This window comes from Lathamus discolor, chromosome 14, assembly GCF_037157495.1.
Source record: "Lathamus discolor isolate bLatDis1 chromosome 14, bLatDis1.hap1, whole genome shotgun sequence".
Classification (NCBI taxonomy): domain Eukaryota; kingdom Metazoa; phylum Chordata; class Aves; order Psittaciformes; family Psittacidae; genus Lathamus; species Lathamus discolor.
In genome coordinates, this window is record NC_088897.1 from 3994259 (window position 1) to 4011449 (window position 17191).

At 45.1% G+C, this 17191-nt stretch overlaps 1 protein-coding gene and 1 long non-coding RNA gene across 11 annotated transcripts in view; both read right to left on the reverse strand.

Annotated features, from left to right (window-relative positions):
* The window catches only part of RFFL (ring finger and FYVE like domain containing E3 ubiquitin protein ligase), a 32119-nt gene continuing 14928 nt past the window's right edge, over nucleotides 1–17191 (reverse strand). For all 10 annotated transcript variants that reach the window (XM_065695007.1, XM_065695002.1, XM_065695003.1 and 7 more), the window contains 6 exons: nucleotides 12457–12647; nucleotides 7454–7858; nucleotides 4842–4925; nucleotides 4255–4462; nucleotides 3045–3068; nucleotides 1–2482 (listed from right to left, as the gene is read on the reverse strand). In XM_065695007.1, coding sequence (XP_065551079.1) covers nucleotides 2301–2482; nucleotides 3045–3068; nucleotides 4255–4462; nucleotides 4842–4925; nucleotides 7454–7858; nucleotides 12457–12642 — 1089 coding nt within the window. In that variant the 5' untranslated portion in view covers nucleotides 12643–12647 and the 3' untranslated portion in view covers nucleotides 1–2300. The remainder of the gene's footprint in view (nucleotides 2483–3044; nucleotides 3069–4254; nucleotides 4463–4841; nucleotides 4926–7453; nucleotides 7859–12456; nucleotides 12648–17191) is intronic.
* Nucleotides 8419–9543, reverse strand: LOC136022088 (uncharacterized). The gene is made up of 2 exons (XR_010616011.1): nucleotides 9325–9543; nucleotides 8419–8749 (listed from the first exon to the last, which is right to left on the reverse strand). It is a non-coding gene; the product is annotated as an uncharacterized LOC136022088 (long non-coding RNA).

The following is a 17191-nucleotide window of genomic DNA, read 5'->3' on the forward strand; positions in this document are numbered from 1 at the left end:
TTAACTAAATCACAGTTCAACTTTATTATAAAATTATAAACCAAGCTTCTGTACCAAAACTAGGAAGTTTCACCATCATCGTACCAAGAGGATTTAACATGCCAGTTCAAGTAGAATATGAACTTTTAAAGTATGTACAGTGGACATAAAGCACATAAATACTACCATTTATTAGTTCAGATCATTATATTCCTTTGGATCTTGAATCAGTTTCCTCCAGATTTTGATTTTCCTTTAAAAACAACTCAGCCATAAGTAGAAAATCCATTTTTGCAAGGGAAACACTGAGAGCCAGGAGACAAAACCAGAACCTCCTCCCTTCAGAAAGCACATTTCAGAGTCGGGGTGGGGGGGGTATCTTATTCCTAAGGGTTCAAGCATTGATCCACAATTTGATTTATCTGCTGTAGAAAATAAGCCTACCCTCTCCAGGTACATCTGTCTGCAGGGGAATCATCATCTTCCTGCTTCCCCCCAGCCCTGAGTTTATTGAAAACTATGACAACATGAATTTTCACAGTGAGTTTATGAATGAGGCTGTTCAGCACTTTGTGTGTGTATTCCTGTACCTCTGAGAGGTCCCTGTGAACCTCCTGAAGACTAAATACAGTGACTGCTTACCTGCCCTTTCTTTCTTTAACATGATGCAGGGAATTGTACCAGCGCTCATCTCCTACTGGAAGCTGTTAAACCTTAAGCCAAATATTAAAGAACAACCTGAACAGAGAAAGAGGTAAAACTCTGGATTCTTAGCTCAGTAAACCTCAGTAGTGTAGCAGTTCTGCTACCACGGACAGATTTCTTCAGCTTAAGTACTTTAATACTCATAGAGACCCCCCCCACTCCATGCCAGTTGAGAAGCGAGTTGCTACTCATGCAGTACTCCATGTTAAAGATGACACAAGTTCAATTCCCTGTTAACATACATTACCACTTACTGCAAAAGTAGATGTCTTTGGTGATGGTTTCTGTAACTGCACTTCTGCTGCTCCAGGAGCTGTAAGCAGACACTTGGTTTTGTGCTGTTCCTCTGCTGGCAGCTGTGCAGAGGTGCAGCTTGAACACTAAGTGATCGCTCCCCATGAAGGGAAAAGCTAGACTGGAAAGAACCTGCAGCAGAAGGTACTCAGCGAATGACTTAAAATGAGGGTACAATCCTACGGTGGCTGAAAACTTAAGGCATCAAGATTCTGAAACTCAGGGAGAAATATGCCAGCTACAGCTCTAACAAGGCTTCCAAATGAACATGCTGCTCCTGAGGGCTTGCACTTGTCATGAATCAGACCAGAGCCTCCTGTCCACCCTCGCAAGCAGAAGGAGTGAAAATCAATTGCTTTGACAAGCAGTCTGCATGTACAGGAGGAAGAGTGAGCAAAGGGGAGGATGGGGGAAGCTGTTTACTAAGCAGAAGCATCTGTAATGATTTGAGGGAGATAAAGCTGCCTTTCTATCCTGTCTCCTCTCTAAAAAGAAAGTCACCTGTACGTAAGTATGACTGTGTAACAGCAGAACCCTTACTGCTCTGTAGCTGTGTCTTGACCTCACTAAACCCTCTAAGAGGCTCAAGCCTTAGATTTGTAGCTCCTTAATCAAGTGAAATCAACTGAAAGTCGAAGGGATCTCCCTGGTGTGTAAACCAACCCACCACACGAGGTCAGGCTCCATGGGCCAGTCTCACTCCTGTTCTGGTTTTCAATACTACAAAGTCCACCTTCAAATAAAACCATACAATTGTCCACCGTTGCACTAGGCTAGACGTGTTTATTGTGCTGTGGAGGGGGGAGGCTGGCTGCCTGTCCTGCAAGCATAGGAATTTAACATTAAATTAAAGGTGAAAATTAACAAGTACAATAAGGTTTCATCTTTGAAAATAAAAGTTGCTGGGCATTGAGCCTAAGCAGCAAAACAAAGGTCACTGAGATCCCACTGCGCTTGTATTTACTAGTCAGGGGAAAATATGAAGCCTCTGCATCTGAGCTTTGTGGTGGGAAGCCAAACATCCCTGGATCCCCACCTCTAATGGATCACGTTATCCTAGAAGGTAGGTTAACAGTTCATGTGTTTGCTGCTGGCAATGAGCTCCAAGGAGTCCAGGCACTGTGGTGTAAAGCACTATCATGGGAAGAGCACAGCCAGGCATGGCTTGGGTAAGAACAAGTTTTCTCAGGCTTCATCCTTCCCTCACCTCCAGCTTCCAGTGGGGTCCATGTGCTAATCTCTGACCTAACTAGTAGCTATTTTGACCATTTCTCTCACAGCAGATGAGGCTTTAAGGCATTCCCAGTCTTCCTTCCGCACACTTAGGACTTAAAGACATGGACGGCCCTTATCACGTACTGCCGGCAGATGGGACACTCGCTCATCCGCTTCCCGCACTTGGTGCAGGTGACCATGTGGCCACATTCCAGCAGGACACAGTCAATGGGTGCATCCATGCAGATTTTGCAGAGGTTTTCTTCCGTGCCCGGGAGCCCAGCGCCACCTGAGTAAACAAGAGACCAGGGCTGGCATGAGACAAGGAAACGGAAGGCAGGTACGTTGTCTCTGAGCAGTGTGTGAGGTGGCTTTATCCAGCTTCTCTGGTGGCCTTGTGCACGCTGCTGGTCTGAGAAAGAAATGCTTGTGCCTGACTAAACTGATGTGGAGGCATCTGCTTCATCAAGGAGCAGGAAGTTTTAGCTTTTAGAGTCATTTGTGCAATGACAACAGAAATACCACTGAGATTCTTAGCAATGAGGCAACATGGATCTCTCTTCACTAAGTGAGAAGCGATAGGACAAGAGAAAATGGCCTCAAGTTGTGCCAGGGGAGGTTTAAATTAGATGTTAGAAAAACTGTCTTCCCCAAAAGGGTTGTCAAGCACTGGAACGGGCTGGTAGGGAAGTGATGGAGTCACTGTCCCTGGAGGTATTTGACAGAGGTGTAGATGTGGCACATGGGGACACAGTTTAATGGTGGACTTGGCAGTGCTGGGTTAACAGTGGGACTTGATCTGAAAGGTCTTTTTCAGCTCACACAGTTCTAGGATTAAGAATATCACTTACCAGTTTGATCATCAGTGTCAGAAACTGCAACAGAAGAAGAGACAGTTATTTGGTGAGAGTAAGGGAAGCTGGGGAAAAAAAACATGTTTCTCAAGCAGTATTATTAACGGGACGAAAGCCTTGAAGGGAGATTACTTAAACCAAAACTCCCTTTTGCTGATCCCCATGCAAGGGCTAAAGCTGAGGCTCTGATCAGGATAGGTTCAACTGACAAGAGCTTTCTCTTCTGCTGCGCTTGCACAACAGCCAATGCTTCACAAAGCTCAGCAGCCACCTACAGTGATGTGTCAATGCTTAACACAGAATCCACGCGGTGCTTGGTTTCCAAGAACTACACATTCAGTTTCTTTGGTGTTTTACAATCTCACCAATATTGCTGAGCACAGCCAAGACAGGCAATAGGGACTGAGAGAAAAGGGCAAGTGCTGTCAAAAGCACAAGATCCAATGAAAGAAGAATATAAACCCAAAGCAGTTGGGTTAAATCTTGCTAACATTCACCGAGGACAAAGCTTAGTTTTTAAGACAACAAAGCTACATTGGACAAACAGTGAGAAACAAACCCCTCTATGAAATCAAAGTGTCCCAATCCATTTCTCTTGGAAATCATTTACAGGTGTATGTCTCTTTTAACCCTAGAATTGCAGACTGGCACCTGCAAGTCAAGCCAGGCACGTTCTCTAGGACCTCTAGCACACCACCGTCCCTCCCTGGTCAGCATGCAGGCCTGGCAGTGCACTGGAGGAATGCTCTTGTGATCAAGAGTCAAAGCACAGCTCTGGGGAACCATCACCAGGCACACGGCTGCTCTGAAGCGCCTGGCTGCTTTTGGGTGGCATTTTCCTGCTTCACTTTGCCAGTCACGACGAGTCGACAGATCAGAGCTCCCCCAGAGCTCACAGTCACCGCTCTGCAGTCGCACATCAGCTGTTCAGGGGGTGATGCAGTGACTGCACAATCCGCCACAGATGAAGAGTGCAGAGCTCTCCTTTGTTGCTAACAGAGGGAAGCCACTCTCCAGAGCTACCATAGTGCTCTCCTCTTAAACAAGTACAAGCAGTGGTCAATAAAAGTTTAGCTACTTTCACTCTAACATATGTAACACTTTCTCCTCCCCTGCACTAAACAGAGATGTTAAGTTCTAGTACCTTCTGCAGCTGTCCGTATAAAGGGAAAACGTGGAAAACAGGCACGTTTGCTCCGTTTCTTACCTAGATGTTGAAGGTCTTTCTCTTTATAAAGACGAGTCACCCTCTCCAGCAGCTCCCACTTTTCACAGCAGCCTTTGTAGTTGACAAAGTTGCGAGCAAGGATTTCCTTCAGCTGTCGCACAGAGAGCGCGTTGATGTCTCCAATGCTTGTCAGATCAGACAGAGAAGCCTTCCTCCCCTGCACCAGGTTATCTTCGGAGTCCGTAGACTGAAAGGGAACAAAGATGAAGTGATTCTTGCCCTCAACGCATAGCGCTACAGCTGAAATCAGCTTTCAGTGTGTGCTATCAGGAATTCATGTCTGGATATAAATACAACCCTGATTCCTCTGTGAATTCCTCCATCTATCAGAAAAACAAGTCCTAGGATGGAAATAAGTCATTTCTATTAGTATAGTGTCCAAGAACACCAGCTCTTTCCACATGTGGAGGACAGGATGATGCCAAAGAAAGGGGCTGATTGGGTCTGCCCGTGGGCAGCCTGAGTTACTGGTTAGCCCCCAGTCTGTCTGAAGTAATGATTCTCTGGCAGCAAATACAGCCTTGAAAACCTGGTATTCCTGGTTATTAACTGCAGGACACACAAACCTGAGTCTCCTCCTCTGCTTGCGCTTCAGCTGCAATCTCGACTCCTGTCAAACCAACTTGGCTTGGAGGCACGTAACCATTTGCCTAGAAGAGGAAATAAAGCTTTCACTAACAGCATATCTGTGTGTCCAAAGCGAAATAAACTCAATATTCAGCATGACCCTGCCCATGGCCAGGGGCTGGAACCAGATGATCTTTAAGGTCCCTTCCAACCCAAACCATTCAGTGATTCGATGATCATTCTGTAACTGCAAACGCTGCCCACTGGAAGCTCAAACTGCAGCACAAAGTACAAGTGAGGCACACTCACAGGAAGCTCTTCCTGTGCATCACTTACAAAACCAAGCCTGGAATAAGTAAAACTCTGAAATCACCATTTAACCCTTTAAAGCCTCACTTTAAGCCCTGACAGAGTATTCGTGCAGCAAGATCCCACATAAGGTTCTTATGAGGCTGGATCAGGAGGAGACCAAATTTATACACACACACACATACAAATATATATGCAATCCTTCAGCGCAGCGTGGCAGTGTGCTGTGGTATGGTATGACAGCCCTGATGGTACACTGCTGCCAGTACAAGGCTCTGTGTAACACAGCTCAAAGCCACCAGGCCATCTTCAAGTAACCACAAACACCTCCTCAGGTGGGTTCTGGACTGGACAAACAGGAGGTATCACATGAAGGACCAGCAGCAGCAAAGCTGGAGAAGGAGGAGGAGCAGCTGCTTTGAGCACTTAAAGGAACTGCAGTGGCATTCAAGCTGACTCCCCCCCAGCAGCTGCCATTCCCCTCTGTGGTTTCCCTAAGACAAAGGAGACTGTAACGTTACCATCCTACTTATCTAAGTGGGGACTTGTTAATATTTACCAAGTAAGAGGATAACAATAATGATGAAAGAGCCTGAGCTGCAGCAGGATGCCACGCAAGCGGAGACAAGCTGATATCTATCATGGGGGCAGTAAGGGAAGACAACAGAGCTGAACGTGCTGGTAAAAACTGGAATGGCAATAGCCAGAAACCAGACAATGAAATGGTCTTTTAATGATTTGTGAGAACTGTCCTCCCAGGAAAGCTCTTCTTTTGCACTACATACATCTGCCGAGGAAGCAGGAGGTACAGACACTTTCACAGCTTTGATCCACAGGGAACTAAATACACCTATTAACTTCCTAATAGGACTAGGAGCAGATGTCAAACACGGAGCAAACTTTCCATAGCAGATAGCAGGAAGACAAACAAAGCAAAGTCAATGAAAAATAATTAAGCTCCAATGGCCCTGCCATGGTTCATTACAGACTGCAGAGTGAAGAACACCCTCAGCTTTGTCTTCTGCTGCTCTGAGTGCAGAAGGCACCAAAAACCTCACCCGTACTGCAATCATCTCTCATCAGTTTCAGTTCCAAAATGGCTTTAAACTGTGCCTGTGTCTTGCACATGAATTAAACAACAGTAATAACCATTCCTTCTAACACCTGCAGACAAGGGTCAGAAAGCTGTCAACATCAACACACCAGTCAGGTATGTGCACTGACACAGCCACCAGGTACCAAAGCAATCAGCCACGGAGGATCTAGTGGCAATGGCACATTTGGACCAGAGCACCAGAGGAAATGCATCTCAAAATAGCGGTGGAGTACTCTTCAGTGAAGGTACAATGTATTCAGCACTGCCCACCAAATTCCATAGTGTAGAATGGGAATAGCACATCAAAGCTGGTGGTGGCATGTTGAGGTTTTGGCTGGGATAGGGTTAATTTTCTTCCTAACAGTTGGCGCAGTGCTGTGGTTTGGATTTAGTGTGAGAACAATGCTGACAACACACCGATGTTTTAGTTGTTTCTTACGCAGTGCTTACCCAAAATCAACGACTTTCCAGTCTCTCCTGTTCTGCCAGCGAAGAGCTGCACAAGCAGCAGGGAGGGAGCAGAGCCAGGACTGCTGACTTGAACTAGCCAAAGGGATATTCCATACTATAGAACATCAGTCCCAGTATAGAAACTGTGGGGAGTTGGTTGGGGGCTGATAGCTGCTTGGGGACAAGCTGGGCATCAGTCAGTGTGTGGTGAGCAATCATATTGTTCATCACTTGTCTGTCTTGAGTTTCATTCCTCTCTGTCTCACTATCATTGTTATTACATTCTACTTTATTTCAACCATTAAACTGTGCTTATCTCAACCTGCAGGTTTTACCTTGCTCTCATTCTCCTCCCCATCCCACCGCGGAGGGGCAGGGGGCAGCGAGCGAGCGGCTGCTGGTACTTAGTTGCCAGCTGGGGTTAAACCACGTCACAGCAAGTCAGTTTTACACACAGCAAGGCAGTGTAAACTGACTCATCTTGCTTCCTAATCACTGTAAGAAAGTGAAGTTCTCACTGCAAAATCAAAAACAAACCCAAGAAGAACAAGTATAAAATACAACTGAAGTATTTTGTCATCTGTTCCATACAGAACCCTCCTTGCTTTTTAAGCAGGTATAACATAACACTTTTCTTTTTAACATAACACTTTTCTTGGCACATATCTACTTGGAAAACCTCATGCACCCTCAATAGCTAATCCAAAAACAGAGAGGAATGAGTTTGCAAAAGATGCTTCTGGCTGGAGACTGTACCTGTTCATGTTCCTGAGCTAGTGAACTTGAGATGGGATCTGCAGACCCTGGAGTCGCATCATGTGAGGTAGAAGATGCTGGGCCGGTTGGTGGGAGAATCACAAAGCCTTGCTGTCCAGAGGCACTAGTATGAAATGGATTTGTTCTTATCTGATCTTCCTGGGTAATTACAGGCTGCTGGCCAAGAATCAGCAGTACCAGGTCCTCCTTCTCACGACACAACTCTGTGGATATCTCGTGGAGAGCCAAATAGTCTCGCAGATCCTTCACCTTCATCTTTATCAACTCCTCCCGCTGAAAAGCTGTGGCTCGGAACCGCTGGCAGAGATGGCAGAGGAGGGGACCACCGTCAGCCTGGCTGGAGCAGGACGTACAAAAGTTCTTCTTGCAGTCCAAGCAGACGTGCTGGTAATGAGAAGGGAACAAAATCAAACCCATCCGTGACCTGCAACAGAGGCGCGCCACGGCCGCGGGCAGCGTTCCCCTACCACCTGAAAGGCAAAGGAAGCAACAGCCTCTGATAAAGCATCACCAAAACCTCCTGCTTTATGAAAAAGTGTCGAGTTTGTTACTCATGTTCCTAGATCAGGAAAACCCCCATTTACCCAGAATGAAAACTTAGATTCTTAGCCTCTTCCCTCGGATGACAGGCACATTCTGGCACCTTATTCAGGACCTGTTCATGCAGTTGAAGCCGCAGGTGAAATCAGGAGATACCTGTGAGGCAGCAGACTTCGAAGTAAATTACACCTACTTGTGCATTGCTTCATAAAACAACCAAACCTCTGTGAATTAAGAAAGCCCTGGCACTGGAGGGAACTACTGAAAACCCTTTCTCCATTTCATCAATGTAATACTGGCTATGAGTGACCTTCCCCCTTTTTTTTTCCTTCCTCGATTTGCTGCGATCACTGAATGAAGCTTTTTTTTGCCATAAGAGGGAAAGGAAACAGCAGTGCTGAGTGTCTGACAGACATCAAAGAATCCAACATTTATTTATGCAACAAAAATAGCCAGCTTCTGTTGAAAATACCAGGCAGGCCATGTGCCAGCTAGGTGCTAGGCAGAAAGTGTTGGAGGGTTTGGAAACAGCAGGCCCCAGATGTTTAAACCTCTACAGATCCAGTTCTGTTGCTCGATGTCTCTATTTTATCCTGTTCTGGTCTCCTCACTCAGAGCTCTGTTTTCAAGCACTCCCAGTCCATGGTGACTTCTGCAGGAACTTGGCTGTTCAAGTGGGAAGCCAAATCCTAGGTTTTCCAATAGGAAGAGCAGCAGAACAGCCCCATTGCGTGCCTTTTAAAGAGTCCAGAGGGAAGAAAGAACTGGTTTCAGTGCTGGTTAAAAATGCTAATTCACAGCCTTGGAGAAGACGCGCATCTCTATGAAATGCTGACATCCTGAGCCTTTGGAGCCATGCAAGGAAAAACACACGTGTGTATTGTATGTGAGTGGAGAAGCAACACATACAAACTCAGAGACAAAAATATGGCTTCATAAATTGCTTCTCCTGATTAAAGAACATTTTTAACTTCACAGTCCAAAGCAAGCAGATGTTCCTCATGGTGGAAATGCACTACTTACTTACATGAGCCCCTTCTGATCCCCCGGCAGCCCCCTTGCCCCACACACCCCTTACAGTTATAACCAACAGGCTTCTCACTTAGACCCTGTGATAAACTTACAGTGACAGTGGAAAGAACCCCCATTTCCTACCTAAGAATTTTAAGACATGAAAGTTTCTACCACAAAGAGAATCTCTGGTCATGCAAACCTGAAACCTCATCTCCGAATTGCTGTTTGGGGGCCTGCCAAGTAAAAGTGACTTCCATCAATGACACAGCAGGAAAGGAAGGGCAATTTCCACATACCCGTTTTGAGAAGTTTTCCTTCACTTGGTCATTGGAATAGAACACCATTAGTATTTGCCTGTCTTCTTTTGAGCTTACAATTGCAGGAGCACTCCAGCTTCTCAAGGGTAGAGACAAGAACTACTGGGTGTGCATATGTCTAGAGCAGGGGAACAAACGTTCCACAAAGGCAGAGGAATGGGAAATAACCCCATTGACAACACTCACCCCCTCTCCACCACCCATCTGTGACAAGGGAGCAATCAGCACTGAGGAAGAAAACAACCAAACCCCAAACAGCCCTGCTTTGCTCTGGGCAGGGGGAAGCCTCCACCACACTCCAAAGGGAACCGTTGTACGGCCAAGGACCTTCCAGCCAGGTAACTCCTACTTATTTACATGGTTAGACATCACATAAGCAAGCCCAGCACAAGGGCTTTGGAAGCAATTAACAGTAATAACACAAGCCTGCCTTAGTTATCAAATGATACAGTTGAGGAGTCAAAATAAACCCAGGCCTGTCTCTGGCTTATCAGTTCCCCACTAGAATTTATCTTCAGAGAAAAAGAGTTCCCCAGCCTGTATCTAAGCATCAAGCATTGAAACATGCACAGAAGCTGTTTGCAACCATCTCAGCATTAGGCAGCTTTTACAGCTCTGAGATAGTTGCTGAACTTTAAAGACAGCAGTCTCTTCAGGATGATTACTTTCAAATGTTGCTGTAAATGAAAACCTGTTCCGAAAAGGTCAGGCCACTTCTGACTGATGCTCACTGACAGTCACAGCGTGGGCAAACTTCAGATCAGCAGCCTGTCCAGAGTGGAAGCTGCTCCTGGTTGTTTGCTCTCATAGCCAGTCTCCCAGAGGTACCAGGATGGGGCTTTGATACACTCGGCTCTTGTCTGTATGCAGGATAAAATGAAGGAATGCCAACATTCAAGCTCTCACTACAGCTACTGTTGTTCGGGGGGGGGTTAACCTTACACTCCAGCTTGCCAGAGCTTTTCCTGGAAGTACGCAAAGAAAAGTATCTTCCTGAAAATGTCAGCCGATTGAAGGCACTGAAATCAGAAACTGGGGGAGGAAGGAATAACAATGGGACATATCCACCGAGAATTCCTGCCACAGCCTTCTATCAGCAGAGAGGGAAACGAAGGATGCTCGGTTTACATTGAAAAGATTTTGGGGAATCAGTTTGCTGCAGAAAACTAAGATCAAAAGTCACCAAAGAGAAGAAAAACACCAAAAACCTCAGAGATTTTTGCTCCCACAATTAAATTTTCCATTCTTTAAAAATGCTCCAACAGTTACTTAAGAGTGTCTCATAAGTAGATTCAAATGTCCCCTACCCTGACCCTTTTAGTAGGTGCCAGGTTGTACAATAATTCCAATACAATTAGGATAAAAGGCCAGGTTCTCCACATGCCACCACCCTGCTTTGGGGCTGGTGGTTGTGTTTTTTAAAGGAATCTAGGTTCTTCTTATGGTCACCAGAGCAGAAGGAATTCATTTTTATCCATTGTATTCCAGTAGAAACATTAACTGGACACTAGAGTTCAAAGGTATTGACTCTCCTGGAGAGAATGCAGAGCTTTCCATGCTGGTGTTGCAGCAGAGTGAGATCTCATACACTTCCCAGTCTGGATCAACAGCGTTAAAGAATTAACACGGCCACAAGCATGTCAGTGTTCTGTAAGTTCTGTATTCAGTTCCCTGCTGGAGACCAGGGAGGGGAGGATGAGCTCTAGCAGACTTCCCCAGCAGCTGTTTTAAGCTTTGCCACCCAGCTCAAGTCAGTCCCAGAGACCACTGCTCTGTGGCTGTGGTGGCAGAAGGAAGGTGGAATGAAGGTTCAGGAGCCCCCCTTCACAGTACTGAATCTAAGCCTCAAACTCCTTTTCATTGATAGCCTGCCCTGAACAGGAGCAGCTGAGACACAAGCACACACTGTACTCTGCTGCCCCAGTTATGCTGACAGCCAAGTTGCACAGAACAGCGTCTGCTGGGGGCAGAATGTCTTGAACTGCTTCAGCAGATCCTCTCCAACATGCATTTGTGCACCAGAGCTTTAGCTAGCCCCAATCAGTCAGAGTGTTTTCACATATCTGGAGCAGTAGCGATTGCTCCTATACAAGACATTGCTTCAAAGACAGCTTACACAGAACATAGAATTTAAAAGATACACGGAAAAATGGGACTATGGTTCCAACACTGCTGCTGTATAATTCATACTTAACTGGGTGAATTGTTTTCATTTCAAAAGCAGAATCATCTACATCCACTATTTGCTACTATGCTCAACGGGAAGCACTGGATCCAGAGTAACTCCTTCCACAAGTGTTTGTGAAGACACGTCACATCAATGAGGACAATGTTGAAGATGACACAGCGTGTGGAGTGACATGCAGTGAGTGCACTATTCCAGCTGCCCCAGAACCTGTCTACTGTCAGAAAAAGCCTAAGCATCTTTACATACCCGAAATTGTATATGTAAAACACTTAAACCACAGAGTGTGGACACTGAACAACTTTCCACACAAAAACATTTTTCAAGCAGCATTATAGGAACCACCATGGCCAAATAACGTCCTAGACAGGGTCTGCTGCCCAATTAGAAGTCTTGTGGCAGCAATTGTTTCGGTATCTATATGCTCATAAATGAACTTTACAAGCACAATAAAATGGATTTGGTCTTTTATAACTTTCTTCTACACAAACCCTCAATAAACTTCTATGCTTTTTAGTTTGAGCAACGATAGTCTGGAAAAGAGAACTGTAGGTCCTCCTTGAGTGGAAGCACAAATGGATGACTAAAATTCTGGCCACAACTAATTGAAGGGACATCAGTGCTTTTAAATGAATTTCAAAACTCAAGTTCAACTCTTGCTCCTTCAAATGGTTATAAGCAGTTTGGCTTTCTTCTTTCAGAGCCTGGGAAAGCCAAGTGTACTGAAGGTTATCTACATTTCCGGTCATCTTTAACTATGCCTGCTAAGGGTGAAAGAATGAGTAAAGACAGAAGCAAAGGCAAGCTGTCTTTTCCCATATGGAATGTCCTCAAATCAGAGGCCACTAATGTGCACTCTTCAAAGCGGCTCTGTTGTTAAGTGGAAGTCATGTATCATGCTGCCAGGGAAGACATTTGCAACTCACCTTCCTGGAGGAGCTGTCAAAGCGCACCCCGCAGGCTTTGCAGCTCTGTTCCGAAGTGGTTGGAGATGGGTAGGAGCTGTACCCAGGGTTGGAATAGGCTTGGGCTCTGGCTCCCTGCTCTGGCTGCGGCTGCATCTCTTCAGGTGAGCCATCCAGACAAAACCAATTACAGCAGCTTGCCCACATAGTAACTGAAAGAGGGAAAGATTCACGTTAGAAGGGACACGGGAAACAACCTGTCAGCTAAAGGGAGAGAGAAGCATAAAATGCCTGTTTGAATTTGCCACCCTCAATTTGTTTCTGACAGTGTGTTTGTAAGTTTTGATCTTCAACTTTCAAGCGCATGCAAAAACCACACACCCAGTCCAGCATGGAAAGCCTTTGGTGAGAAAGGACAAATAAAGTTCAGGAATTATCACTGGAATTCCTTAGGATAAAGAGATTACAGTGAAGATATGATCAGTTTTATGTTCCAGTTGGCTGCATGAGACTATGATCCAGTTTGCTGTAACAGGCTGTGTCTATTCCACATAAACCTTATATACTGACTTTGGGTTTTTATGCATTGGGAAAAGCAAGCAGAAGTCGTGTCTCATCCATTGTTTAAATAAGATCAGCAGCAAGATCATAGACAGTGCTCAGTTTTATTCTAAATCCTCTCCAGATTTACAGATACGAACCTAAAAGGATAAGAGACAAGGACAGCGGAGCCGCTGATTTAACATATGCCAGTTCTCAACTGAATTTGCAGCATTACAAGGCTAAACCATCGGACAGCGAGTAAATGTCAGTAACATAAGAAAATCAAACACCAGCTTCTGGTAACATACTTGGGAAAACAACTGCATTTGAGATAGAACCCCTTGGGGGTTTATTGCAAGTCAAATAATGAGAGAGAGACAAAGATACACACTTACCTAAACCCTTACAGTCCAGTGCAAACTGCAGTACTGGAGTCTTGGAAGACCACCCATGCGGCAGTATTCCAGAAATACACTGCTGCAAACTTGCTTTTGGGAGTTCATAAAGAAATCGGAATGCATCTGGGCATTCAGTTTCTAGAGCATATCCCATGTGTCATCACTTACTGGTAAAGAGAATACAAATTGCCTCCTCTGCGTTTCTGTATTCACACTGGTGTCCCTGGACCATGTTTCTTTTATGACTTAAAAATCAGCTCCATCACTGATAGTGTTCAGCAACTGCTCCATTTTATAAACTTCTGGAAATGAAACATCTCTCAGCTACACAGCCAATTCATTTCTTTCCCCTCAGTAAGTATTGCCACTGTAAAACTCCAGCTTCCTAAGGGACTGGGGCTGGTATGAGTCCTAAAGGTTATTTGGTGTAATACAGCAACATACTGGTCTGTTGATTTCTCTTTTTTAAGCTGTGTTAAGTCTTTTGGGTTGATGGAGTTGAATTGGGAAGGTTTTGCAGTTTGGTGCTGCTCCAGTGTCTGTAGCTTTAGTGGCATCTTTAATCCTTTCAAAATGTAGCTGAATTTGGCTCGTCAAAGTTGCTGCTGTCATGGGAGAGGACATATGCCTTTGAAAGCCCACAATGGTGAGCTTACCAATGAACTCTACCCTGCAGGCTCAGCACATTTTAATGTTGAAGTGAAACTCTACAGATTCATGACACGACGAACAATTCTCCATGTAACTGATGTGCGCAGTGCTGCAGTATAATCTGCACTTAGACTGGCAACAAGAGCTTAATACATGGAGAGAAGCGTTCCATGAACAGAAATTACCTCTCGTGCATTTGTCCTCACTCTGCACTGCAATCAAAACACATACTTTACATATTTTACAGAAAAGAATGACTCCTTTTCCTTCTGCACATTCAGTTGCAAGCTGTCTGTCCCCACTCAGAACTTAATACGCCCTTTCTATTGCAGAGATCCTGAATTCCTATTTTAAACTACGCTGTTTGGAGGTTTAATTTGTTCCTAGGAATTGCAAATCTAAACAACACGAAAGCTGCACAGTCAAACAAGTATTCCCAACCTCCCCAGCAGTGGAAAACCGCATCCACAGTGAAGTTGCCTTCCCGTTTCAAGGACCCCTACAATCTGAAGGCCACCCACGATAACCGAATACGTAAATGCTGCTGCCTGCCCCTAAAACTTTGTTTTCCTAAAAAAAGACAGCCCACTAATTCACCCTGGAACATTGCAACATGACAAATGTTGGGAAGAAAAACACAAGGGAACGCGCAGACCAGGATAAAAGAAGACGGAGCTCAGCATTCAGCTGCAGTTGTAGTTTTGTGCAATTGCCAGGAAATGAAAAGGTTGACAAAAGGCTCAGATGTTGCTTTAGAAGAACCTTAATCCTGCCCAGCGACACAGGCACGGAAGGGAACGGCCATAAACAAACAACAAGTAACCAGGACTGGCGCCTGCTCTGTAACGTTTTCCCAAAGGTATCTCCCATCTTTAAGGGAAAGGAGCACATGGAAACACGAACAGCCATTCACACAACTCAGGCACGCCACTTCAGCCTGTGCCGGGGTGCACCACTTTTAGTCATTTGAGGACCTCTGCATAGAGGTGTAAGTTTCAGTTAGGGCTTATCTAAATGCAGCACTTACACCGACAAAGATGCTCCACCACCAACTGCTTTGTGCTGACACTGACAGCCACACAGAAGCAGAGAGCTCTCGCTTCTCTAGCAGCAGCTCAGGATGGTGGGTTCCTGCTGAGCACATCCTTTGCGCTGGGAGCAGGCATCCCACACTCCTTTTGTGCCACCACCAGCTCTTACACAAAGTGGGATCTCCTCCAGGCACATGGAAAGGTGCCTGCCAGCCAAGGTGAGTGACCATCCTATCTCACCATGGCACACAGTGTGCTCCAGCTTCAACTGCTCCAAATGCAAGAAAAGAAGCTCATATACATACCTCTGCATATACAGTGGCCATTGTGCTCTGCATCTAATTTTGTAGGTATCTGCTACCATCTCCTAAATCCCAGGAGATTGGGAGTGACTGAGAAGCAAGAATTACACACTGACACCTACACAACATGCAGTAGATGCTACAGGGGAACTTAGAATGCTGCCACCAGATCAGCAAAGCTTTGCTAACTGCCAGCTATGCTACTAAGCAGGTATGACTGAGGCTTAAGATGCTAAAACATCCCTGTATCTACCTACAGCTGCACTAAGACAACAACAAGAAATGCAGGTAAGATTCAGCAGCTGCTTCAAGAGCAATTCTGTACAGAATCAGTTTTAGATCTGAGGAAATAAGCACTGATAGGGTGGCATTTCCTAGACATCTTTACAATGTTTGCTATGGCCTAATTAGTCCCTTATTTATTCTGTTACCCATTCAGAGCTATGTGGGCAGCACCATCCAGAAGTTGATAACTGCTGTAAGCAATGCTTTGACAGATGGGTGGTGGTTGTTACAGATGCAGCAGTTTGAGCATCATGAGAAAGCACCTCCCTGTATAAAGCCTGTCAGTCTTTTGCAGATGAACAGAGCCAGGAGCTCCATAGCTATGCTGAAGTGACAAATAGATGCCCAGCCAAAAAAGTTTATCAGCAGAAAGAGCTACTTCTCCAAGAGTTACCTGACTATTACTAACATGTTGGTTTGGAAAAGTTAACACCACCAGAGATTTCAGGAATTCTCAAGCAACTTCCTGAATAGAAGATGTTGACTTAGTGGTATGACTTAATGTTACAGGCATTACTGGTATCAGAAGTCCTCATTATTCCTGGACATCCTGCTCATACTGGCCAACAGGAGCCACAGAAAATCACTGTTCTAACTCTGGAGCTGAACATGGGTTTGGGAAGCTGAAAGCTCTATGGCAGGCACTCGGTAGATAACTTCTGGCAGCCAAAGAGTACCTGCCCTAAACCGTAACTGCATGTTGTGCTTGGAGCATCTGCAAGAGCAAGGGGAGAAGGAGCCTCACCAAGGGTGGAGACAGGAGATCAAACACATCCACCCACGTGGCAATCATCGCACCGGGCTGGGGTTGGAGAAGCGAGACTGTTTTATCTTCTTATTGAGTCTCTTTAAGGAAAAGCCAGAAGAAATCCCATAAATACTTGACGAGGCAGGGAGCTGCTTGCCATAGTCTGTGGGCAAGCAGTGCTAGCTCTCTATCATGCTCTGCTGCACTGCCTTTTTCCCCTTTATTTCCAGTAAGAAGCTCTGACTGCCGTGACTCTCTCACTGATTTTAACAGAAGACTGAAATTCATTTTACCACCCATTTATTACCATCTATACATCACCAAGAGCTTTGTATCAATTTGCAAGTATGATTTCATTCCACAGGAAATACCAGTGATATCAAAGTTTTCCTGTTGAAGATGGTATTCCCAAGGCAAGCCTGGAGTTTTAGACTTTCTATCTTCACTTTAAAAAGTCTTTGAACTCAGGTTCTCACTGCATATGCAATATACAGTGAGAATAGCTGGAGTAACAAAGATTACTGTCTACATACAGGATGTATTACATATGCTTTGTGCACTTCTATCAAATGGAAGGCTTTGGCTCTATAGGAAAACTGTGGCTTATGTTTGAATATAAAATTTCCCTTTATTTTCCCAAGAGTACAAACAAACAGGGACTACAGCAAGCAAAAGAACATCTCTCAATCACGGCGCCTTCAGCTCTGCCTAATAAAGCTCTCAAGGACTGTGTCTGGCTTCTGTTTGTGACTGCTCAGGAATCTGGGGGCTGGAATGCAGTAGCACCAACAAGACACT